Genomic DNA, 26,401 nt, shown 5'->3' on the forward strand with positions numbered 1-26,401 from the left:
AATCATGTAAAAAAATCAGCCATAAATTTTTTTCTAAATTAAAAACTTTCATACATATGTTTAACGTCCCTTATATGGGCCTACGGGACCCAAAACATACATTCAGGGTGGTTCAAGACCAAACCGTAAACATATGAAACTTTTGCAACACTTAGAAAATTTTCACACTTTGGAGAGTCACACGTTCGTGTTTTCAACCCGTGTAACTCTCTGTTTATGACTTCATCACCCTTGTTAGTCGTACACTTCATATAAATAACAAGAAACGTGTATGGGCTTAATTCTCATTCAATTTCTCATATATATACACAATTTCACGTTATGTAATCATACAACATATATCAGCCATATCTCTGTAATCTAAATATATTTTCATAGCAACTTACATTGATTTCAGACTATTTCATATTTAAGCTTAAATAACCAAAGTATTTGAAATATCATTTGTATGCAAATAGTACACATGAGGTATATAATTCTATAATTATGAATAAACACATTTATCAAACATTTTCCATATTCATATATCAATGTCTCATGTCTCCATATATCAATAACTGTCATTTTCATGAATTCCGAGTTCAATTTCATAATTATTTGTCTCGTGTTCAATTTATTCCATATCGGAATTTTATTCATTAAAACATTTGAATTATCAATACATATAGACAGTACATTCAAGATGAACAATTATATAATCACAAATGAATTCATCTATCAACCAAGTTCTATGCTCGTATCTTATCAACTCGTCATTCCTTGTATCACATAATTCCATGTAACACTTACCAAACTTTGTCAAATTAGTGAACGTCTTACGAAATTGAGTACTTCGTTTTCTCGATGCCATAGTTCAACTATGGTCTTACACATCTTCACATAATGATGCCATAGCCCAGCTATGGTCTTACACGAATCACATATCTCACTGATGTCATATCCCAGATATGGTCTTATACAGTAGCATATATCACACCAATGCCATATCCCAGATATGGTCTTATACGAAAATCACTTGTCACTTGTCACTTGTAGCCGAAGCTACCACTATTCACTGATCAGGTAGCCGGAACTACCATTTTTCACTGATCAGGTAGCCGGAGCTACCACTTTTCACTGATCAGGTAGCCGGAACTACCACTTTTCACTGATCAAGTAGCAGAAGCTACCACTTTTCACTGATTAGGTAGCTGAAGCTACTACTTTTCACTTGTCATTTGTCATTGATCAGATAAGTGTAGCCGAAGCTATCACTTATCACTTTCACTTTTCATTGATCAGATAAGTGTAGCCGAAGCTATCACTTATCACTTGTTGCCATGGTCCAACCATGGTCTTTTCCTTCAATTCATCTTGTCATTTGAACCGAAATGCTCAATTTGATCATTTATTCAATTTTCATGCTTTTACATTATTCACGATTTTATCATCAATACATATGAAATAACACATCATGAAATTCATAAAATTAACAAATAATCACTAAAATTTATCCATATAAACTCACAAGTTCAATTTTTGTATTATAACGATAATCATAATTTCATAATAAATATACCAAATAAAACATTATATCATTTCTAATCCAACACTTATCGATTATAATCGGGCATGTAATCAATTTATACACGAGTCATTCATATATTTTTGTATATATTTTTGATTATCGATTATAATCGGGCATGTAATCCGACCCTTCTTCACTAAAAATTAATTATCTTCTCTTATAAGATTCGAATGATGTCCTCGTTTGTTTCTATTTAAAATAGACTCATTCAGGATTCTAAAAATATAAATTTAAGCCTCTAATTATTTTTATCCAATTTTTTATGATTTTCCAAATTCAAAACAGGGGAACCCGAAATCATTGTGACCTTGTCTCACAAAAGTTATTGTATTTCATGATTTAAAATTCCATTACTTACATAATTTCTTTTATAAGAAACTAGACTCAATAAGCTTTAATTTCATATTTTATTCATCCTCTAATTTGATTTCTAAAATTTTTGGTGATTTTTCAAAGTTAAACTACTGCTGCTGCCCAAAACAGTTTTAGTGCAAAATGTTGATTTCCATTTTACCCCAAATTTCACAATTCATACAATTCAGTCCTTGCTCAATTAACCCCTCAATTAAGATAATTTTCTCAATTAATACTTTTTCTAGACATTATAAGTTATTTCATAACTATTGAAATTCAGAATTTCCACATAAAACTCTAACTTCAAACTCTTTTACAATTAAGTTCCAAACATTCACTTTCTATTCAATTCTTTCAATAAAATCAGAATATAAACAATTTAAAGCTCTAAATCCATGCCAAATCATCATATACTTCCAGCACTCATCCATAACAACTTCAAAAATTAGACATGGAATCAAAAACTAATGAAATAGTAAGTTGGACCCAATTGTAAAAGTCCAAAAACATAAAAATTTCAAGGAGAAAGCAAGAATTAAACTTACATGAAGCTAGAGTATGAAAACCAGCTTGAACCCTCCTCCATGGCTGTTTTTCAGCTGATGAATATGAAGAGAAATGAAGAGAAATGAAGAGAATTCTAGATATTCCAATTTAGTCCCATTTTTATTTAGCCAATTTTGTCAATTTTCCAATTTTACCCTTATTTCACCCATTTCCTGATTTTTCTCAGCTATTGCCGCCCAAAATATCTCCTTTGGGCTTATTTTCACTTTAGGTCCTTCCTCATTTGACAATTAAGCTATGTAATCCTTTTAGCAACTTTTACACTATTTTCAATTTAGTCCTTTTTAATTAATTAACCACCCAAACGTCAAAATTTTCTGACTAAATTTTATTACTACCTCACCAACACTCCATAAATATTTCTAAAAATATTTATGGCTCGATTTATGAAGTTGAGGTCTCGATACCTCATTCTCGACCCAATTTACCTAATTAATTCTTTTAAATCACCAAATTCACTAATTCAAAAATGCTTTTATATTCACATTTGACTCATAGGTATTAATTTATTAAATTTTCAACTTACCCGTCGGATTTAGTGATCTCAAATCTCTATTCCCGATACCACTGAAAATTAGGCTGTTACACTTCTAGAAAATTATTTTTGGAAAAGCTAATATTTTCTAGTGTTTGGATGAATCTGTAAAATGTTTTCTATTATTTGATAGATTTCTTTAAAATATTTCATAAAATTTGTTTTCAATTAAACAAACATACATTTGAGATTTTCTTCTTTTCATTGTTTAATTGAATTTATTTTTATCTATAATTTTATATTTTACATTGTTTTTGCATATATTAAAAATATTATATTAAATTCAGATTCATTACAATGTTATTTTTAATTACATGACTACCAAGTGAGTATTTTTATTTAAAATGTGACACCAAAAAATTGGAAAAAAATTAACGATGTCAACAATTGGACTTGATTTTTAAATTTGAAAAGTAAAAGGACTAAATTCTTGAAAATAAAAGTACAAAGACTAAATTACAAATCTATAAAGTGTACATAGACTTATGACATATTTTAACCTATATACTACAAAATATTTATTATTAATATATTTATAATTGTAATAAATATTTATTATTAAAATATTAATATTAAATATTTTCAATAATATGTGAATAATATTATTTAAAATTATTATTTTTAAAATTTATTATTAAAATAAACCTGAAATATTAAATAATTTATTAGAATAATAAATTATATTTATTATATTAATAATTTATTATAAAATTAAATATAAATAATTAATTATATATGTTTAATAATATTGAAAAATATAGTAATTTAAATATTTTAAAAATAAATATAAAATTTATTATAAATATAATAATATTAATCTTGATTTAAATTAATTTTTATAAAAAAATAAAATTATATATAAATAAACTCTTTTCTAAAAATAAATTTTCATAAAACTTTTTACATTTAAACAAACCTAATTTAAATTCACTCAACCGACAATTACTAGTACCAAGTTGTATAATGTATTTCCGGGGTGGCAATTGGCAGCTTCAACAAGTTACAGCTTCTATAATTTTCACATATTTGGACCAAAAAGAAAAGTGGTTTTTTGATTTGTTGTGGACTCCTCACAGTGAGTGGTCCAGTCTTATAAGTTTCTGCTGCCTTGTTGGGCTTAAACAAACAGATTGTAGGCTTGAAACAACGAAGGATTTGGATCCATCAAATTAAGAACTGGCTTCGTTTTAAGCCCAACCCTCCCCATTTTATCCCATTTCCTTCAATGGTAATAGCTCAACACTGTAAATTAACAGTCAAAGAAAACCCTAAAAAAAAAAATTCGTTTGTTTCTTCTTTTTATTTTGTTCAGTGGTGTAAAGCTGTCTTCTTAATTTATTTTTATTTTATGTGATTATAATCAGTACATGTGTTAAAGTTAAGTATTTGATTCAGTCGAGTTAAATGGAGTGAAAAATTTTGAGTTATTCAAGTTGACGAATTTTATTTTAACAACTGAACTTAATTTAAATTTTTTTCAAATAAATTAGATTTGAGTCAAAAAGTTTCAAGTTAAGTCGAGTTGACTTAACGACTCCTATTATTATTAGAACGAGTTTTATCTTTTCTTATTTAAATTTTCGGATAACTCAAACTATTTATTTAAAATTTAAAATTTTTATCAAATATTTTTGAATCGAATTAAATTTTATTCATCTCTACCCTTAATTGATACATCTTGCTTGAGTAGTGATTAACTGCTATGATTTTTTTTTAGTTGCATGGTTAATTTTAGAGGCTTGAATTCACTGACAAACAATTTACTTTTGAACTGTTTCAACTTTTTAAACCCCTATCAGTTGTAGTGAACCATTGGGTAGGGTTTAAGGCCTGACCTCATCCTCATCATCATGACATGGTAACCTATCCATGGCGGTTTCAGGGCTATGCTTCGCCTGCAAGCCACATTTCTCACTTCGTCCTCCTCTATTTCACTGCTTTCGCAAAGTAATTCCGGTCCTCTTTTTTTTAATCTTTCACTTATATGTTTTTCTTACATGGGTTTGAGTTCATTCTTTTTTATTTCTCAATTTTGAATTGTTTCTTTTTTAGATTCGATTCAGTTCCGTCGCTGCAATCGAGACGCTTGATGAATCAGTAATTCAAGGCGCTCACTTTTCTCCTGCAAAAAATGGTATGCCAAAGGGTTTCTTAATTTTATTGAATTTTAATATTTCCCCTTTTTGTTATGTCATTAAGAAAGAGTACGAAACTGTGGGTGTTGAAGTGAATGGAGAAGGAAGCAAATTGTCACAGTGGAAGAAGCTTAATTCTCAGGATCTTGGAATTAGCACTTCAAATATTTCCAAGCCAACAAGGAAAGTTCTTAATGGGCTCAAAACAAAAGGTATCTTTATCTGTAGTATATGTGTATTTCTATTGCATTATTTGAGGGTATGAAACTGGTTTTCTAAGCCTTTTTCTCTTGTGCTTGTAGGATATGAGGTTTACCTTGTAGGAGGTTGTGTTCGGGATCTTATTTTGAAGCGAACGCCTAAGGACTTCGATATTATTACTACAGCAGAACTCAGAGAGGTTGCTGTTATTGATAGCCTTTGTTCTTAATCTTGTTTTGGTTGTTATTTTATGGTTATTTTGATCATACTTGAATACTTGCCTATTATATAGTACATATTCTTGGAGAATCAACATGCCATTAGCTATAATTTAGCATCAGATATGAATTAACATTTCATACATATCTTAGCTCAAGCATGGTATGATGTCTGCTTGATACCTCTAAAACAGAATTCCTTTAATCTCTATTGTTAGTGTCATGCCTTATGCTGTGCAGAGGTTTCCCATTTCCTTCGCTTTCAGACATTCTAAAATTTGTTGTTCCTAATTTTCAGGTGGTGAAGGCATTTTCACGGTGTGAAATAATTGGAAGGCGGTTTCCTATATGCCATGTGCACATGGATGATACAATCGTGGAGGTCTGTTCTTTCTTTTTGATCTTTGACTTTTTGAACTCTGTAGCCTGCAACTCAAATTTTCTTTTTCTAGTTTTATGCTTGTTAATTTTCTCTTGGTGATGATTGTTAATCAAGGTTAGCTATTTCAATTCTTTTTCCCTTTCTTTTTCTAATGCTTTATTTTTATTTTGAATTCCTCGTGCAATTTAGGTTTCAAGTTTTAGCACATCTGCACGGAATTTTGGTAGGGGCCTAACCTATGAAATTGAAAAGCCTGCTGGCTCTGACAAGAAGGATTTTGTTCGTTGGAGAAATTGTTTACAGCGAGACTTCACAATTAATGGGTTAAAATTTATGACATTATGAACTTATGATTTTTGTCTACAACTTGTTCCAATTAATTTTCTAGTGTTCATAGTAGCATGCCCTATGGCTTTAATATTGATTTAAGACACCCATCTGTTTCTACAGGTTAATGTTTGACCCATTTGCTAGGATAATTTATGACTACATGGGAGGAATTGAAGATATTAAAAAAGCTAAAGTATGTATCACGGTGTTATGGTTGGCTCTGTGTTGCTCACCTCTTCCTTTTACTTAAATACCTGTGTTCAATGCATATAAGGACATAGGTACGGGGATATGACCCTCATAGGACCATGCAAATATGGAAAAACCTAGAAAGAAATGAATATACCGGTTTGGATGTATACCAATATCCGACTCCCACCCAAGTTCGAGTAAACATAGATGGTTGTTCCTTTTGCTGCTTTAGAAATTAGAAATGATGTACATTGTCCTTTATCTTCTGATTTTGTAGGTACGAACTGTGATTCCCGCAAGTACCTCTTTTCAAGAGGATGGTGGTGAGTTTATTATTTGGAGTTCCAACTCGGTTAATTTGCACCTTATAAAATGGCAACTACCATGTTATATTCTGATGTATCTACCTAGAATTACACACATTTTAATAACCTAGCTTTTGTATGTACTGAGAAAATTGCTCCACACTCCGTATTCTTTGCAGCTCGAATACTACGTGCGATAAGAATTGCTGCCCGGTTAGGCTTCAGTTTTTCTAGGGAAACAGCTCATTTTGTCAAAAATCTATCTTGTTTGATACTGAGACTGGATAAGGTATACAGGAAGTTCCTTTCTGAGTTTTCCCAGCATTTAGGTTATGTGAAAATGGTGCTGATTGATTTTGTTCAATAATGGCAATATTTAGTCAAGGCTTCTGATGGAAATGAACTACATGATGGCATATGGTTCTGCAGAAGCATCTTTAAGATTATTGTGGAAATTTGGGCTCCTAGAACTACTTTTGCCAATTCAGGTACAGAACTAGGAGTTAAATTTCCCTTTCATGCTTGTCAGTTTGATACTAAGGTTGATGCAAATTCATCTTACAGGCTGCCTATTTTGTTCGCACTGGTTTCCGGAGGCGTGATAAGAGATCTAATATGCTCTTGGTAATTTTTGTTCTGTATCTTATTGGCTTGGGGATTACAAGATTACTTGCATCTATATGATAGCATTAGCTTGGAGCCCGTTAATTTTCTGATGTTTTATTTGCAGTCATTGTTTTCAAAATTGGATAGAATTCTGGCACCTAACAGACCATGCTACAGTAGTTTATGGTAAGATTGTTAATGACAAGAAAATCCGAGGATCCCTTTCATCAATATAATGGAGTGTCAATATTGTCAAATATTGGTGATGTTCAATTAGACAAATTGTGCAAACTAGGTGTTCTTCTTTCGGTGTACTTTATTGAAGCCACTCTATTGGTAACAGGGTTGGAATTCTAGCATTCCATAAAGCACTTTCAAACAAACCTAGAGATCCTTTGGTTGTTGCTGCATTTAGCCTTGCTGTCCACAATGGTGGAGATATACCGGAAGCGATAAATATTGCCAAGAACATCAACAAATCACATGATGGTAGCTTTCATGAGCTATCTGAACCACAGAATCTAGGGAATCTGACATTAGTAAATGAGGTTATGGATCTTGCTGCATCTGTTAAAAGCACTTTGAGTGAGATGACGGATGAACATTTTGTCTCTCAGGCAATGTCAGCATATCCTCAAGCCCCATTTTCAGACCTGGTGAGTATTTTTCTTCGTTTTTTCCCTCTCTTTTTTGGGTTTTATGTATAACACACTAGGATAAAGCCAATTAGGCATCAAACGGAACCCAAGCAAACACCTTATTTTGTCCCGTTAGATGTAGTAAGCAATGTATATTTTCCCCTTCACCAATTTAAAGTTATTCTTGAGGTTGAAATCTGGAACTAGTGGGTGTTCCATTTTTACATAGTTGGCCCCGTGCAACTGACAGTTGTTCAGAGGTGTAAGGAGTGAAACTTGGAAGTGAGCAACATATCTATGAATAATGAATAATTGTCACACTAGTAGTCATAATCCGCCTCTCATTTCTGTTTTACACTAAAAGGCATAGCTGAAAATTTCCTCCAATCATTCTTGTGCAGGTATTTATACCATTGGCATTGTATTTGAATGTTTGCAAGGTCTTTGAGTGTGTGACAATGGGTGCGGAGAAGGGATTTGTAGCAAAGCAAGGTAGCCGGATTGACTATGAGTTGTTAGCATTAGGAAGCCTTAGGGAAACTCGACATACATTTGCTAGGGTTGTTTTTGATACGGTATACCCTCTTGACCGAACCTAAGCTAAGATGCTGCATCTGAAGTAGTTGTATGCAATAGAAATGGAAATGTCAAATTGTTGTACGGTAACATATGCTAAAGCTCATTTGTTTCTTGTGTATGCCCTGCACAAGCACATGGAATAAATTTAATTGAAAAGCTAATTGTTTTATCGCCATGGGGGGAAGCCTTCCATGTCCGTATTGGCCATTCCTGATATGCAGGGGGGAAGTTCAAGGGTGCAGTAATGCTGGGTTAGTTTGGTTCATGAATGATCAAAAAGGCTTTCTGGAGGACATAAGTTTCAGCATTCACCTGTCAGTTACGCCGGACTACATTGTAATAAGAGGGAAATGTGAGATCCTAGACTTTATTCTATCCGTCTTTTTAATCATTGGTTCGGCCTCCACTCCTTGTTGCTAATTTTGTGGGCATTAACCCTATATTAGTTATGTCAATGAGGTGAATCCCCTGAGAAAATGGAAAGTTAATCCGGGAAGATTATGAAAATGTCTACTGCGTTTAAAGAACGAAATTCCATTGCCTTCACGCTTTTTTTATTTACCTTTGTCTCTCTCTCTCTCTCTTTCGTTTTTTACCAATTTCACTGTCATACCTGAAATGATTTTAGTGCCACTCTTTTTTTCCCTAGTTCTTTTATTTCACTCTTTGGGTTTATTATTTATTTGAGTTAAATTATAGAATATAAATTTAAATTTTAAAATATATTCTAGTTTTAGTTTCAAAATTTTTGACCCTTTACTTTTTAAAGTTTTTTTATTAAATTCACTGATGATATTTTAAAATTAAAAAATCACTTAGCAATAATGTATTAATAAAATAACATTGAATATGTTTATATCGATTTGTCTCTTAAAAATATTTATTTGGACTTGTCATGATAAATATTTTTGGTATAATGTAAATTTGGTCCTTAATGTTTACGTTTTTTGTCAATTTGACCTTTATTCTTTTTTAGTTAAATTTGACCTTTAAACTTTTAAAAGAGTTAAGTTGATAAGTAACCTTTTAAAATGAGTTGAATTGTTATTTTTAACAAAATATTGACTAAAAATGTTAAAATTTTAAACATGATAGCTCGCATAGCAATTCATGTGTAATTTTTTATTTTAATAATCTTATTATTTTAAAGATTTTATTTTATTTTGAATATTTTTATAATTATTATTATCGTGTAGCATACAAAAAAGTAGTATCATATCAGCATGAAACACATATGGGTTGTCACTCCAACATCATTAAAAGATTAATGTTGTAATTTTGCGTTAAAAAGTGATTTAACTATTTTTGAAATATTAATGAGTAAATTTAGCTAAAAAAAGAATAATGGTCAAATTAACAAAAAATATAAATGTTGAAGGTTAAATTTATCAAGTATGTCTTTTTTGTTGGAATATTTTCATAATAAAATTGACGTCAACAATTTTATTGCAATGGTTAACAATATCAAATATTTAGAGTAAATGATGACATTATAAAATAGAAAGATTAAATTATGTCAAAAAATAAAATATATAGATTAAATCTCAAGTTTTAACATAGTATAAGGTTAAAACTAAAGTTTGATAATGTCAACAAAAAAAATCAACAAGGCAAACCTCAAAAATAGAAAATCCATCTATAAGATACTTAGGGCATTCAATATATAATCTTGTAACATTTTAATTGTAAATTAATGATATAAACTATTTGAACTAATTAATAATATAAAATGCATGAATCATTTTACATTAGAAATTAAGGTGTAGCGGTTAAAAATCAAATTAAAGCATAATAGAGATGCCAAAATTAAAATTTATTCAATTTTTCCAAAATTACCAAAAAAGGGGTAAGACATAGCAAACCTAGAAGAAAAAAAAACCATGTGTCTTTTGGGGTATTTAAATTATGTATAACAACGTAATATTTTAATCAAAAATTAACAATATTAATTATTTAAATTAATTAATAACATTATACAAATATAAGCACCAATTTATGTTAAAAATAAAGTATAGAAACTAAAATTTAATCATTTTGGTAAAATGAAAAGAAAAAAAAGGAAGAAGAAGAAGAGTTGGTGTGTGACGTGTAAGTAGAAGGAAACAATGTAAAAAAAGTAGGGACGAAATTGTATAAATTCAAATATAAAGATTAAAGTTTAATTGTAGGCATAATAGAGGGACCATTTTCATATAAAAATAAAATAAAAGGACTTAACACTGTCAATAAATAAGATTATTTCAACCTCCCTTTTATATATAGTTATATAATTTTTTCTTGAAATGAGTATAACCTAAATAAATTTAAGATAGATGAATCAATATTGGCAATCATCTAGAAAGTTTTTCCGAATCAAGTTTTTTATTCGATTTTAATTATACAAAATATTATAAAATATTATCCAATTACACAAAGCATTACTCAATTATATAAATTATTACATTTCGTAATATTTTGTATAATTATCTAAAATATTAGATAATTACCTAAACTATTTCAATATCGTAATATTTGGAACATTAAAATTAATAAAAGGTCATATTGATTATTTTTTTCAGATTTTCTTATCATTTATCTACCTATCTACACTACGGTATATAAAAAGAAGGCTGGACCTTCCTTTTACATTTATATATATAATTGTTCTCTTTATTTTATTTAGATTATATAAAATATTTATTTTTATAATATGTTTGAATTTAAATTTAATTTTGTATACTTTATTTTTCTACATAATTTAATACTCCAATATTTATAATTTAATTATTTATTTATATAAAAAGGTCCTAAAATTTTAGTAATGTTCCTTTACTTTACTAAAGTTTAAGATTTAATTTATATTAATTATATTAATAAATATATTACAATTTTAATATAATGATAATTTAAAATTAAAACCCAGCTAAAGCAGGCAAAACATTCTAGTAATCAAAATATTAAAATATGGAGAAAGAAGCAACATGGCATGTAACGAAGGTTCCTTAGAGTGGGACAAAATGATGGGGTTTAATTTTCAACCTTACCGTGCAGCCGAAAAGGTCATTAACCTTTCTTCGAAAAAGAAAAGAAAATGCAGTAACCTGTCCAGGATCCTTCAATATCGTAGGATCCCACGTGCCAACTCAGTTTAGCATGTTGTCACTGGGACTGGGTCCCTCCCGCTTTTTTCTCCCTTCAATTCTCTCCCGCGAAACCTTATTATGACGAAACCCGGGTTTTTCTACTGATATAAGTTAAAAAAAAAATTATATACTAAAGAGTTGGATTATTTATTAAAATAGATTATTTTTTTTCATTTGCGCCTATTTGATAGACGCGACTTTTTTATATTAAAATATATATATATTTTAAATAAGATATTATTTTTTATTTTCAGATTAGTGTAACTTGTGTATAGATATGAATACAGATTGTGCTTATTTTTAAGGCGCGACTAGTTGAGCCTTTCTCAGAGAAGCGACTAATCGTGCCTATTTCAGAGGCGCAAATGGTGGATCCCATAGGAACATCTGTTGCTTAAAATACAAAACACTAAAAACATTGATATTTGTGGGTGTTAAATAATTTATATAACTTAATCTTGATATCCAAGTTGATATAAAAAAAATTAAATGAGTTAACAGCAACTATTAACATGCCAATACTTAACAAGAACTTAAAAAATTTAAATAAGCTTAAACATCATTTGTCTAAATTCATTTTCAAAATGAAATGATTTTAATTTTTTATAAAGTTATATGTTAAACTCACCAAATACTAAACTAAACACAACAATTTATAATTTAATCCTACATTACTAATAAATTAATTTTAAAATAATTACAAACACGAAAAATTTTAACATAATCCTTAATTACTAACAAATTAATTTTAAAATAATTATAAAAAATTACATTCATACAAAATATTAATCTAAAACTATAAACATTAAACATAAATGTTTTATAATTAATAATTAATAACAAAAAAATTACATTCATGCAGTAACAAAGGCTGCAAGAGAGTTATTGTGCGGGCAGAAGGGGCAACGGGTTGGGCAGTCTATTGCTGTAGGAGGAGGACTGTGCGGGCAGCCCATTCGCGCTTACCTGTCAGGCTCGCTTAATCACGCCTATCCGACAGGCGTGACCCGTTTTTACACGTATTTTAACCTATTAGACCATATTTTTACATTTATATATATTTAAATATTTTAATAAAATAAAAAAATATTTTATTTAAAAAACAAAAAAAATTTAATATAAAAATTAATTCACGTCTGCCAGATAAGCACAAATTAGAAAAACAACTCATTTTAATAAATAATCGGACTGATAACTTATTTTGATAAATATTTTTTTTAAATTATTTCAGTAAAAAAACCCCGTCCCAAAACGAGTCGTCTTACTCTATCATTATAATTTCAACACATTTCAACCCCCTTCCTCTCTCTCTCCGTATCGACTAAATCCCACCCGATTCTCCCCCCAAAATCTAGCTCCCGCTTTAAAGAAGAAAATAAATAAATAAACACTAAATATAAGTAAAGTGATGGATCGTCGGAGGACAGAAAGTCCGGTATACGGCCGGCAGTGGAGTGGATCCAGCAGCTCCGGCTCGTCGTCTCCGGCGCATCCTCTTTCTCGGTTACAGCCTGGTGCTGCCGGTGGTCTTTCTACCATCAAACGCACACAAAATGTTGCCGCCAAAGCTGCTGCTCAACGACTCGCTCAAGTCATGGCTTCGCAGACCCCCGACGACGATGAGGAAGACGATGATCTAGGGTTCAGGTTCGGTGGTCCTCCTATACCTCCTACCTTCTCCAATAATGGATTAAACCGCAGTACTTCTCCAGCGATCTCTCTCACCCGGCCTAATAGATCTCCGTCCCCTGCGGTAGTAGCTTTGAATTGAAGTGAATTAGGGAGGCTTTTTCTCTCTTTTTATGTATCTGAATTTTTTATCTGATAAGGCGTTTTTGGTAATTTTGATTAGTTAGGTCGGAATTTTGTAGAGCATGCGTCTTCCGTGCGTTCCACGTCCGCAGGGAGGCCAGCAATGGCGATGCGGTCAACCACGCCAAATTTGATACCGCCGAATAGAACTTCAGTTCGCACGCCAGTTTCTATACCTCCGATTGATCCTCCTAATCGAAGTAGAGACAAAAGGTTAGCGTTCATGAATTTTATTGGTTAGGAATATATTTTGAATTTACAGTTGCTTAATATAAAAGGTTAATATTGTAGTTCATGTAAATATTAATGTATTTAAGTAAGCCTATTTATAGTTATTATTATTATTATTATTTTAATTAAAATGTTATTTTCCATCTGCTTTTAGCCGATTTCATAAACGGTATGCTACATTATCTGTTTCATTTGTAAGAGAAGATAGGAGAATGGTGAGTTTAACGTGGTGGCATCTGAAGAAGTGAGGAGAGAAAAAAACAATTCAAATTAGTCTTCTAATAGAAGGAAATTTTAAATTTATATTTAAGACTAAAGATAATAACTAGTTAGTAAGATGGCAACCAATTTTTAGATTGTGAGGTAACAAAAAGACCAACTGAACCAACTGTTTAATGTATTAGTATAGTTGGCAAAAACATATCAGGTCAAAGCAGCCTCTTGCAATTGCAGTTTATTTATTCACATTTGCACCAATTATTTTGTTGTTGGAATCATGTTCCTCTCTATATGCACTTAAGTTATTATATCTTTGGACAATGCAACTGCTACACTAATATATCTTCTACCATACATTACACATTTATTTTTATCCCATTAAAAGTATTTGGGATGATAATGCTCACTGAATACCTAGACTAAACCATGTTGTATAGATTTTCAAAGAATTCTTCATGTTAATACTTGATTAATAATGTAATGCTCTTCTTTTATGCCTTACTATATCGTATAAATTTGTTCTTAGTTTGATCACTTGGTGTCTATACTTAATATCTGATTTGCAAACATGATCTTTATTTATTAAAAGTAATCCGTATCAAATCATAGCTTTTTTTATGGTATAGTTGGTTTAAAAAATACTGTGATCCAAACCCTCGAAAGTCGTACTAGAGCCAGCCCTAGATCTTAGGGTGTCATGCCATAATTTTTTGTTTATGGTTTATTTGGAAAGTATGCTTAAGCCTCAACTCAAATGCAGTTTTTGCTATATAATTTTTCATTTCTCCCTTAGTAGATTACCCAATCAAGTAGTTTATCCTTATTTGTTGTGCCTAATTTCTTCATTACCCCTATTTTATGAAACCAATTCAAAGTACTGTTTTCTTCATACTCAAGTTTTCATGAATTGCCAAATGACAATTTCTTCCTTGTGCCTTCATTCTCTGTATACATAATCATCCATGTGCTTCTGTCCTTTCTCATTGTGCGTGGAGTATTGTTAGGTTTACTTGCCCGTTTTTTAAAATAATTTTTGTTGTGTAATGAGAAAGTGAAAATGTTCAACCATTTGTAAGACAATAGATTTTGAGCAGTAGAATTGTATTACCTGAAAGTACTGCAGGTTTACAGCTGATGTAGGACAGCTCAAAGTAAACGACATTGGAGATCAGCGTGAAACTTCTGCACTTCGTGATGAAGTATGTCACTGGAATTTATCTAGTTCTATATTGACATCTGACTCATACAGCTCTTGAATATATTGATCTTATACTGTAAGCTGCATAATTTGAAACATAATCATGCCTCTGAGGGTGCATCTATCTTTTGAATATATGCAGTTGAATTTAAAATCTTATTCTTGAAGCAGTTAGTTTGAAGCTAATACATGCTATGTTGCAGCTTGATATGCTACAAGAAGAGAATGAGAATCTACTTGACAAGGTGAGCCTTTATCATTACTGTTGTGTTATCTACGACATGTAGCATTTATGCCTGCGTATGTTATACAGCTTCGTTCTGCTGAAGAAAGACGTGAAGAAGCCGAATCAAGAGCTAGGGAGCTAGAGAAGCAGGTCCGTTTTTCTTCTTCTTTGGCTGCAAGATCTTCTTCCCCTGTTTGGTACAGCATGGATGGCTTATCCTATCAAATTATGTAGCATCATCTGAGTTGTTTCATCAAATACTTCTACTATATGAAGCACAGTTGTTGGTTTGGGACAATTTCGTGATTTAGACATGATGCAACGTTCATAAATACATTTGGGTTATGCTTTAGCTGTCTTTCCTTAAATTATCACGTATCCTGTAGCTTCTATAGCTGCATATTTGTTGAAGGGTTTAGCTTAGCAGTATGTATCAGGTGAAATTAGTCACATAGATCATATTACACTTAATACAACTTGATATCTCCAAATTTTCAAGTTATCTGTTTACATTCTTGGTTCATGATATTTGAACCGTACTGGGTTGTGTATGAGGTGACACTGAGATAAATCCCTTCAATAGGCACTTTCGTGAAGAAGCATACTCAGGTCCTCTTGTTAAACGTATGTAACTTTTGAACATGTTGTGATGTTGAGATACAAGTAAATTAAGCATGTGATTTGTGACACTGTCTTAAATGGCTATTGGCTAAATATTTGCCGGTCGTTTGTTACTGCATTATAAAGCTGCTTACTTGTTAAGTTCTATGTTAATAGGTTGCTTCCTTAGGAGAAGGTGTATCTCTGGAAGCTAAATTATTAAGTAGGTAAGTGTGAGTATTTTTCATTTGCTAGTTGCATTATTATAATCACTATATAATTTGTGTGGACTTTTTGCAGGAAGGAGGCAGCTTTGCGTCAAAGAGAGGTATACTTGTAGGGTCTAAACTTAGTTGGACCAGGTTTATCTTTCTTGTTTTCATTTCTCTTCCCACTTATGAATTAAATATTATGTATATCCCATTTTAGATGTTTTCCTGGAACAACAATATCAGATATATCCTTCTGTCTCCCTTTATATCTCTCCCTCTCTTCTTCCTTCTCCTTCATCCCAGCTCTTTATCCAGAAGAGCCAATTTTTGTTTTTTGTTACTTTATTTAAGCTGTAAAACATTGTTTTTGTTAAAAGGAATGTTAAAATGCTCTGCAGACTGCTCTTAAGGCTGCAAAACAGACAAAAGATGGTAGAGAGGAGGAGATTGCAGCCCTTCGTTCAGAACTTGAGGTAAAGTGTGCAATGATGCCGGTGCAAAGGAGTGTGTTGATGCTGAAACTAATTCTGTAACTTTATTTTGTTCAGAATTTGAAGGATGGGGCTGCTAAAGCTGTCGAACAGCTCCATGAAGCAGAATCTGAAACAAAAGCCCTTCGCTCAATGACACAAAGAATGATTTTGACTCAGGAAGAGATGGTTTGTCCATCAAGTTCAAGTAACTTCTTTTCTGCATGCTTAAATTCTAATTTTATACTAAATCTATTTTGTAGGAGGAAGTTGTCCTAAAGAGATGTTGGCTTGCTCGTTACTGGGGATTGGCTGTACAGCATGGTAATCAACTCTCACATTCTTCTCTAGCTAGGAACTAATTTACATCTTAATTGCACTAAATAATATGCATAAAAGTAAGATTTTAGTCCCTACACCTTTGATGTAATGCATCCCTAGTGTAAAAGTTTTGAACATTCTTAAGATTCATGAAGTTCAAGGATCTTGTTGTATGTGCAACTTGGTCAGTTAGTCTTTTTCTGGACCAAAGATAATGTGTTAGTAGTGAACCTACATTCTACTTTTGTGGTAGATTGTTGATATGGACTTTGCTATTGTTCTTTTGCTGGTCAGTGTTATCATAGTCTTTTTATTGTTTATTAAACTGATAGGATTTGCTTTTGCTGCAATTGCTACTGGATTTTCCAGGCATATGTGCAGATATAGCAGTGTCAAAGCATGAATACTGGTCGGCATTGGCTCCTCTTCCATTTGAAGTTGTTGTCTCAGCTGGACAAAAGGCTAAAGAGGAGGCCTGGGATAAAGGCTAGTTTATTTTCTGACTACATCCTGTTTAATCCCTCTTTCTTTTTAATATATATTATTTTGACCTATTAAATTTTAGAACTGTTACAGGTGGTGGGCATTCAGACCGGAGTAAAATTGTCCGGGATCTGAATGATCTGACTGGAGAAGGAAATATTGAGAGTATGCTTTCAGTTGAAATGGGCCTTAGGGAATTAGCATCTTTGAAGGTTGATTTTTTTAAGCAAAATTAAATATTAATTTGGTATACATTTCCTGGATGTTTTACATCCCTTTTTATAAATTTGTGTGCCACCTCTATGATGGTTTATGCCTTGCGCATTAACTTCTAAAAATTTTAGTAGCTGTAATACTTCTTTCCCTCCATTCTGTACTTATATGAATTTCTATTTTATTATTACTTATGTATTTCATCTGCACTTTTTGGAGTACCACTTCATTTTTCCTTTTTTTTTTTTTTAATTTCACGCTCAATACTGCTTTCAGGTTGAGGATGCTGTTGTACAGGCATTAGGCAGGCATAAGAGACTTGGTTTGCTTCATCAATCCGTCTCAGGTTTGCTTTATCTCTCTGCAAGTTTTTTATGAGTAATCAATTTAGTTCGATGTACTTAATCTATTTGTGTTTTGCCCAAATTAACTCCTTAAAGGATGCCAAAATTTTCATTTACTTTTGTGCAAAGACTAGCATCTTTTAGGTTGTATTCAGTAAAATGGAGTAGAACTAGTGACAGCTCTCACCACGTTTTCCCCCTGAAGAAACAGTTCTCAATCTTTTCTTTTAGTTAAACTACTTTGCCACCAATTCTTCAACTTCTACAATTCCATCTGTTAGAAATAAGTTAGATAGTGATATCTGCAAAATCTTTATCCTTTTATTTTTATTTGGTTTTCAGATTCAAAGTCACCAGGTGATCCCAAGTTGATTGATGCATTTGGTAAGAGACACTGTTTATCTGTCTTTATTCACTGTTCTATCTTACAGCAAGTTTTCATGTTGATTTTGGAAGCCACTGGCCTCAATTATTTTAAAAAGATTCAGTGTTATTTTTCTTCTTGATTTATTTAAATATATCTATTTTTTCTTTTCAACTGCAGAACTAAGTGAAGAGGAGAGAGAAGATGTTCTTTTCAAAGAGGTTTGTCACTTTCTTCATTTTAATATTTTGCATGCCAGTCATATGTCAGACTTCAATGCAAAATTTATTTCTTAGCCTTTTTGCTTTCTATTATCTGTTAGATCACAGTTAATTCGTATAAATCAATTTCTGAGTTTTTCTTTTTTCTTCTTCCTTTAATTAAACCTCCTCTATCTGTCTGTCTTGCTTAATCCTTCCTTTCTGGTTCTTCTGGATCTAATTCATAGCCTCGTCTCCTTTTCACACTTCCCTTTCTATTTCCAAGAGAACATGAAAAACCACTTTTTTTTCTTCTTTTGATAAGAGCTGAATGTCGAAGGTCATTATATGCCGCTATATGTTATTAAACACTATGCTATGGTACCCAATTATGTTTGGTTCTTGCAGATTAGTTTAGGAATGTAATATTCTCAACAAATATGAATTGCCCATCAATTAACTGCACATGGCCTTGTCACCTTTTGCCAAAACAATTTATTTACTTGAGGTAGCAAGCTTGGTTTTAAGGTCAATTTTTGAATTTATTAGTAAATTTAGTAGTTTTTTGGCATCATGGTAAATTAGCTCTGCACTGGAGCTTCTCTTGCTGAAGAAGGTTGCCTTTATGTCGGAATTCTTGTACTTATAAATTGTACCTGTTATAGGCTTGGTTAACGTATTTCTGGAGAAGAGCCAAAGTGTATGGCGTGGAAGATGATATTGCAGAAGAGCGACTTGAGTTTTGGATTAGCCATATTGGACAGACCCCTACTTCCCATGATGCTGTGGATGGTAAGATGACTATCCTCTTTGCTTGATCTTGTTGATGAATGCAATTGTATCTGGGGACAACTTCAGAAACAGTGAAAACCGAGCACATATTTTGAGCCATATCTGAACCTTTTTCAAGCCTGAAATGAATATCCGAGCATCTTTCTATCTTGGGCAGTAAAGATACATATATGATGAAACCATTACATAAAAAGGGGGAGAGTGACTGATGAATGTTAAAAGTGCCAGTAAATAATTCGTAAAGCATGAATGTGGAATATTCCGATTTCCGAGTTATATCTGATTTTAAACGAAGGTTTGCATGATGTGCTGTGTGGCAGTTGATCGAGGTTTATATGAGCTGCAGAAGTTAGGAATAGAACAACAGCTTTGGGAAGCATCTCGTAAAGGAATTGACCATCCAGCTCTTGCTTCTTTGTCTAATCACAAAGATCTCGACAACACTTAGTGATATTTATTTATTTATTTATTGCTTTTTGTTTTGAGAAGTTATATTTATTGTTCAAAATTTTTCTTATTAATTTTTTACTTTAGCCTGCTTAAATTTCATAGCCTTATATATACATATGCATGGTGTAATTTGATGAGACAGTTCCTGATGTAATGGATCTTTGCTTGAAGCGGATCATTAAAGAACAACCTTACGGTATTGTTTCATGTCTCCACAAAAAAAGAAAAGAAAAGAAAGGTGGTGAAAAGAGAAATAAAACTACGTTCGCATCTAATACAAACAAATTTATCCATGAGTTTCATAATGTGAAGTAAAATTTATTCAGTGTAAGGAAATGGCTATATGGATTTACATTACTGGAATTAGAAGAGGCAATAATTCCAGAGCACCACTGCCACCTGTTGAGAAACATAACATTTACGTGGGAGACCATTGAATCATCACCCACCTTGATCTCAGAATTAGTGCAGGAATCCAAAAACATAGGCATCATTGTTGGTGCAGCTCCCTGAGGAAGCTAGATAGCATGAAAAAGAGCTGAGGCAGATCACGAAGTCAAAGAATGAAGGTACAGGAGTTTTACGAGCCATTTTATGTTGATTTCTTTAATTAGAAGATGCATCAAAATATTTAAAATGGTCCTTCTCTAGATCCTAACTTATAGGTGTTGGATTGTTTGATGACCTTAAATACTTGTTTCTTACAAGGTGGTTAGATTTCTTGTGGGTTTGAGAAGTTAGCCATACTCACAAATACATTGTTTTAACAGGCTGCGGAATTACGTGATGGACAAACCATCCCTTCCCGAGCCCATAGCATTCTGTGTGTCATGGAGCTATTCCATAGCTTTAACAGCCCCATCCTTCAAATCCCGAACAAAAGAAAGTCACTGAATTAGTTTCTGCATCAACACACTCCTTGAAACATTTTACCTCAAGTTCCGAACCAATGCCTGCAATCTCCTCTTCCTCCTTACCATCTTTTGTCTGATTTGCACCCTGCCCAACATTTTACGCTTTCTTTTTAATATGCACAATGTTTTACAGAAAATTAGCACTTCTGGATAATGAGCTGGTATGGAAGAGAGGGAGACATAAGGATGCATCTGATAGTGTTGTATTGGAAGTTTTATGTATTTCAAATAATAATATAATTCGGCGTTCTTTAAAGAAACTTATCAAGATGATGTTTATTTAGTATTGTTATTTTGAGCTTATATATAGAGAACACCATACGTGAATAATACAAGTTTTTCTTCTCATAATTTTCCTCCACTTTCGTTACAAGTATAAAGAAAATAGTAATTTGAATTGGTTCATAAAATAAGGGCAATAAAGAAATTAGGCACAAGAATGAGGATAAAACAAGGAACAAATTTATATCATAGAATGTGCAAGGAATAAAAGAATCAATGGCCTTCCAATTCTACCCCCACGCAGTCAGTCCTCTTTTCAATATAATGGCCAATTCAATGAAAAAATGAAAAAGAAGAGAAAATAAAAGGTACAAACAACAAACACATCGGAAATGGCTGTTTGGGTTTACACAGCTGGAATTGGAGCACCACTCCACTACTACTGCCCATTGAGAACCATAATATTTCCATCGGAGTCGAGATCCACAGTCACAGAATCACCCTCGATTTCCCCAGCCAGCATCTTCTCCGCCATGCTGTCCTCCAGAAGTCTCATTATGGCTCTTCTCCACGGCCTTGCTCCGTAGCTCGGGTCGTATCCTTCTTCTACCACCCTCTCTCGAAACCTTTCCGTCACTTGCAGTTTTATTTCTTTGCCTTTAAGCCTGTCCAACACCTCCTGCAGCATTATATTCGCTATCTCCTTCACCTCCAACTTGGTCAGCTGCCTGAATACGATTATCTCGTCCAATCTATTCAAGAACTCTGGCTTGAAATATCACTTCAGTTCTTCCATCACCATCCCCTTTATTATACTGTAACTGCTGTCTTTCTCATCATAACCCGGATCAAACCCCATCCGTCGCCCACCCTTCTCAATTACACTGCTTCCCACATTAGATGTCATTACCAAAAGGGTATTCTTGAAATCCACTGTTCTCCCTTTGCTGTCAGTCAACCTTCCATCCTCCAGTATCTGAAGCATCACGTTAAAGATGTCAGGATGGGCCTTCTCAATCTCATCGAAAAGCACTACTGTGTATGGTCGTCTACGAACAGCCTCAGTTAGCTGACCACCCTCATTGTAACCAACATACTCGGGTGGCGGCCCAATGAGCTTGGATACTGTCTGCCTCTCCATGTACTCACTCATATCAAATCGGATCATGGCTTCTTCGGAGCCGAAATAGGAAACAGCTAGTGTCTTGGCTAGTTCTGACTTTCCTACACCGGTTGGACCAGAAAAGATGAAGCTAGCAATTGGCCGATTTGGGTTCTTGAGACCAACACGGGCACGGCGAATGGCACGGCTAATGGCTTTAACAGCTTCATCCTGACCAACGACTCGCTTATGCAGAGTTTTTTCCATCTTAAGGAGTCAATCAGATTCGTCAATTGAAACTTTCTCAACAGGAATACCAGTCCATGAAGAGACAATATATTGAATGTCCGCTTCAGTTACAACCAGACTTCCTTCCACACCCTTTTCCACTCCCTTGTTCATCTCCTTTTCTTTCTCTTGGGTTGCAGTGATCTGAGCCCTGAGCGTAATTTCTCGATCACGTAGTTCCCTGGCCTGTTTAAAGAACGTAGAACGCTGTGAGTCAGCTTAAACCAAATTAGGGTCCTAGAGCAGGACCATTACAAACATAAAATAAGCAATGAAACTGATAAACTTTTTTACCTTCTCAAAGTCTTGGTCGCGAACCGCTTCATTCTTTGACTTTGTGAGCTGCCAGAGCTCTTTTTCAAGGTCTTTAGCTTCCTCGGGGAGCTGCAACAAGCAATGATAAAGCCATGAAGTCACAACTTGAGAAAGAAAGGCAAATAAGAGTCACCCCAGACTAGATTGGAATACCAGCATACCTGTGCATGATGACGGCGAACACGAGAACCGGCTTCATCAATCAAGTCAATTGCTTTATCAGGTAGAAAACGGTCACTGAAGCATACAGAAATCAAGGTGAGGAACAAAATGGCTACACAGATACTTGATGAAAATAAGATTACCACATACTTGAGGTACTGGAATGACAGATGTGCCGCAGAAATTAAGGCCTCATCTGTGTAACGAAGCTTGTGGTGAATCTCGTAACACTCTCTCAGACCTTCCAAAATTTGTAGAGTTTCTTCAACAGATGGTTCAGGAACTTTGACTGGTTGGAATCGTCTTTCCAAAGCCGGGTCTTCCTCCATATGCTTTCTGTACTCATCAAGAGTCGTGGCTCCAATACACTGTGCATCAATTCAAATAAGTATATGAAATAGTCAGATTGGATATCCATTTGCTACCTGAACATGAATATAGTAAGAACAAAATTTACCTGAAATTCACTCCTTGCGAGAGCTGGCTTCAAGATATTGGCAGCATCAATAGCACCTCTGCACCTCCTGCTCCAATTAGGGTGTGCACTTCATCAATGAACAATATTACTTCTTCGCTTTTCTTGATTTCCTCCATTAGCTTCTTCAATCTCTCCTCAAACTCTCCGCGATATTTTGTTCCAGCAACAAGAAGACCCACATCCAGTGTTATAACCTAATGACAAAACAGTCATGAGTACTTCTAACATCACAAATAATAAATAAACCAGTAATTATTGTAGAGAAGACACAACATTTTCCCCTCTATTGTTTCAGGAATATCACCACTAGCAATACGTTGAGCAAGACCTTCAGCAATTGCTGTTTTACCAACACCAGGTTCTCCAATAAGACACGGGTTGTTTTTGGTTCGTCTACCCAGTATTTGCATAACACGTTCTATTTGATCCTGCCTCCCAACAACAGGAACCAATTTACCCTGAAACCGTAACAAACTTATTTAGATGAAGGCCACTTAGATTATAAAACAGATAAAACAAGTTTGTTACCTCCTCAGCCAGCTTAGTCAAGTTGGTTCCATATTCCTCAAGTGCTACCATTGACATCTTTTTGCCGCTAGCTGCTCTTCTGGAAGCAAATCTAGCTTCGCTTTCAGCTATCTTACGAATAACCTAGTCAAACAAGTAGATAATCAACCCATTACTATTTTATAAACAAGACATTTGAAACAAAATCAAGTCGTAAATGCATTTTTACCTTTTTGCGGATTTTACTTAGGTCAGCACCTAAATTCTCAAGAACACGGGCTGCTACACCTTCAATTTCACGAAGCAACCCAAGAAGAAGATGCTCTGGTCCGATGTACTTATGGCCTGAATTTTTTTAGAAAAATAAGATAAACCAGAGTTAATTGTATGAGCATACACCTAAACTACATGGTCACTGAATGATGGTAACTCTTATTATTAGATTAGGTAATTTCCAGTTTCAATGCCATTGTTAAATGATTAAGAAGTATAGAGACACCAAGTTGAAGGGATTCTTCCATAGAGAGTTCAAAAGCACGTTTTGCACGAGGGGTATATAGATTCTCCGAAGTGACTACTCCTCTACCCCTTCCAACTATTTTCTCCACTTCAACACGTGTATCTTTAAGATTGATTCCCATGGAGCTAAGAACTTTGGCAGCAATGCTGGAACCTTCAGCAATAAGACCCAATAAAAATTCCTCCGTGCCAAAAAAATTTATGGCCAAGACAAGTATAACTACTTTAATTGATTTTTCAGTGAAGTTACTAAATAGGGCTTTAGTTACACATCTGTTACCCCTTCCTCGCTGGGAAGAGATTGATATGGCAACTTTAGAAGTAAAACTTTGACCAAATCTGACCATATTATCTAAAGAATTTAAAACACGCAACCCAGAGAAACTACTTATCCTTGAACTTCTGCTCATTTTCGTAGACCTTTTGGATGGACCATGACTGTGAGTAGTAGTAGCTAGAGCAGGAATGACAGTCGACTAAGAAAGAACCTTACTCATCATTCCCACTAAGCAATCTGCATTTAGTAATGAAACACGTCATGTCATTAAATTCCACTTGACATAAATGAATCATTTTAAAAGATTAAACAAACTAATAAGAGCTTTGAAAGAACAAAGTCCAACAAGAAAGAAGATTCCATACCATCTTACAATGTCAACTAAAAGCGAACACAGCTTATCAGATTCACGTGAAAGGAAGAAAAGACCTTAAAACATTAAACAACAATAAAAGCTTTGAATGAATAAAGTCGCACAAGAAAGAATATTCCACACAATCTTCATGTCAACCGTTTTTAAGATTCATCTCTACAGATTATATTTATTTTAAAAGATAAAAAAGAAACAGGAAAAATGAACCTTTTACATTACACCATTGGCCATAACTATAACAGTTATTCAAGAAATACAGAGATATGTCTGCCACCGCTAAAAACCTCAATAGCAGCGGATCGCGGCTGCAAATAGTAGTACTGTAACACGAAATGTTGACCTTATTTGATTTCTTTGTCGACAAGAGAGGGCTTCTTGGAGGAGAGGAAGAGAGACGAGGGTGGATGAGATTGAAAGTGTGTAGGAAATTATGAAAGCAAACAACGTTGGAATATATATAATGAGAATGGACACGTGTTAAATGAGTATGTTTAACTCACCTTTGACTGAGCTGTTAATTCGTTAAGATTATTATTACTGTTAAGTAGTTATAGAAGTTGTTATTAGCTGAATGTACATCATTCTTGATTTGCAGTTGTGTTTTACCCCCTCTTCTCTTTTCTCTGTTCCTTGTTTAGTTTTCTTGTTGCTTTGCTGCTGGGTTTATAAATCTTTTAGATAATTTTATTTTAACCCATTAATAAAATGGTGAATTTACCTGATAGGTCCTCGATCAATGGTATAATGTAAAAGGCTCATTAAAAACAAATTTGGATCAATTTACTCCAAAGAACAAATTTAGACTTGTTTGAGCCTTTTCAGTACTACTGAAAAATGAATCAATTTAATCCATGTATTATTAAAAAGAATTATATAAGTTCAAATTTCAACAAAATCAACCCTTACTATTTAAAATATTTTATTGTTAAGGAATTAATATTTTGTAAGATTTTTACAATTATGCAAATGAAAAATAATTCCCATGTCATCAATATTTAAATGTTAATTATATGCAATTCAATCTTATTTTATTCTTTTATTAATATAAAATTAAATTAATTTATTTAATCATAAATTGACAACACGATAATGATATATATATTTTCAGTTTTGATCTAAACTCTCACTAATCAAATCATACTAACTCAACTCAAAGAGGAGTTTATCTAAAATATTTCTCTTTGAATTAAAAGATTCAATCAAATAACAACATACATAAAATAATTATGTAATTTACAAGTTTTTATATATTTTACTTTTATTAAAAGATATATCTAATTTCTAAGAAAGAAAAAAAAACTGAGGCATCTAGAGTAATTGAGCAAAAAACTCAATTTTATAACTGAGCAACCATAATAGACATTAATAATTAATATAA

General features: G+C 33.0%; 2 protein-coding genes and 1 pseudogene across 7 annotated transcripts; 2 read left to right on the forward strand and 1 right to left on the reverse strand.

Annotated features, from left to right (window-relative positions):
- Nucleotides 1-4,732: 4,732 nt before the first annotated feature.
- Nucleotides 4,733-9,141, forward strand: LOC108476514 (uncharacterized). 5 transcript variants are annotated; one of them, XM_017778735.2, is made up of 14 exons: nucleotides 4,733-4,979; nucleotides 5,076-5,157; nucleotides 5,251-5,370; nucleotides 5,461-5,558; nucleotides 5,876-5,959; nucleotides 6,149-6,282; nucleotides 6,410-6,482; nucleotides 6,759-6,804; nucleotides 6,966-7,075; nucleotides 7,167-7,274; nucleotides 7,351-7,410; nucleotides 7,517-7,578; nucleotides 7,736-8,048; nucleotides 8,795-9,141. In XM_017778735.2, the coding sequence occupies exons 1-14, from the start codon at nucleotides 4,893-4,895 to the stop codon at nucleotides 8,852-8,854; spliced, it is 1,437 nt and encodes a 478-aa protein (XP_017634224.1). In that variant the 5' UTR covers nucleotides 4,733-4,892; the 3' UTR covers nucleotides 8,855-9,141. The 5 variants fall into 5 exon arrangements, with proteins under 5 accessions (XP_017634224.1, XP_052879555.1, XP_052879556.1 ...); XM_053023595.1 differs by lacking the exon at nucleotides 8,795-9,141 and adding an exon at nucleotides 8,471-8,770 and having other exon boundaries at nucleotides 4,746-4,979; XM_053023596.1 differs by having other exon boundaries at nucleotides 4,748-4,970.
- Nucleotides 9,142-12,992: 3,851 nt separating this feature from the next.
- Nucleotides 12,993-20,055, forward strand: LOC108480023 (coiled-coil domain-containing protein SCD2). 2 transcript variants are annotated; one of them, XM_017782923.2, is made up of 17 exons: nucleotides 12,993-13,484; nucleotides 13,584-13,756; nucleotides 15,117-15,192; nucleotides 15,395-15,436; nucleotides 15,505-15,567; nucleotides 16,195-16,244; nucleotides 16,318-16,345; nucleotides 16,628-16,702; nucleotides 16,778-16,888; nucleotides 16,963-17,023; nucleotides 17,390-17,506; nucleotides 17,597-17,715; nucleotides 17,993-18,062; nucleotides 18,403-18,444; nucleotides 18,605-18,645; nucleotides 19,290-19,416; nucleotides 19,737-20,055. In XM_017782923.2, the coding sequence occupies exons 1-17, from the start codon at nucleotides 13,140-13,142 to the stop codon at nucleotides 19,862-19,864; spliced, it is 1,668 nt and encodes a 555-aa protein (XP_017638412.1). In that variant the 5' UTR covers nucleotides 12,993-13,139; the 3' UTR covers nucleotides 19,865-20,055. The 2 variants fall into 2 exon arrangements, with proteins under 2 accessions (XP_017638412.1, XP_052879229.1); XM_053023269.1 differs by having other exon boundaries at nucleotides 13,355-13,484; nucleotides 13,588-13,756.
- A 1,126-nt stretch (nucleotides 20,056-21,181) lies between these two features.
- On the reverse strand, nucleotides 21,182-24,783 carry LOC108478843 (ATP-dependent Clp protease ATP-binding subunit ClpA homolog CD4B, chloroplastic-like; annotated as a pseudogene).
- Between the last annotated feature and the right edge of the window lie 1,618 nt (nucleotides 24,784-26,401).

The sequence above is a fragment of the Gossypium arboreum genome, chromosome 12 (assembly GCF_025698485.1).
Source record: "Gossypium arboreum isolate Shixiya-1 chromosome 12, ASM2569848v2, whole genome shotgun sequence".
In the NCBI taxonomy this organism is placed as follows: Eukaryota; Viridiplantae; Streptophyta; class Magnoliopsida; order Malvales; family Malvaceae; genus Gossypium; species Gossypium arboreum.

What these genes read in the sequence shown, in the direction of transcription:
- LOC108476514 (XM_017778733.2), top strand. Translation starts at nt 4,893, where the DNA reads ATGGCGGTTTCAGGGCTATGCTTCGCCTGCAAGCCACATTTCTCACTT. An exon ending in CTTTTCTCCTGCAAAAAATG is followed by an intron (nt 5,158 to 5,250) that starts GTATGCCAAAGG and finishes TGGGTGTTGAAG; the next exon opens with TGAATGGAGAAGGAAGCAAA. An exon ending in AAGATATTAAAAAAGCTAAA is followed by an intron (nt 6,483 to 6,758) that starts GTATGTATCACG and finishes CTGATTTTGTAG; the next exon opens with GTACGAACTGTGATTCCCGC.
- LOC108480023 (XM_017782923.2), top strand. Translation starts at nt 13,140, where the DNA reads ATGGATCGTCGGAGGACAGAAAGTCCGGTATACGGCCGGCAGTGGAGT. An exon ending in TTTTGACTCAGGAAGAGATG is followed by an intron (nt 16,889 to 16,962) that starts GTTTGTCCATCA and finishes TCTATTTTGTAG; the next exon opens with GAGGAAGTTGTCCTAAAGAG. An exon ending in GGGAATTAGCATCTTTGAAG is followed by an intron (nt 17,716 to 17,992) that starts GTTGATTTTTTT and finishes TACTGCTTTCAG; the next exon opens with GTTGAGGATGCTGTTGTACA.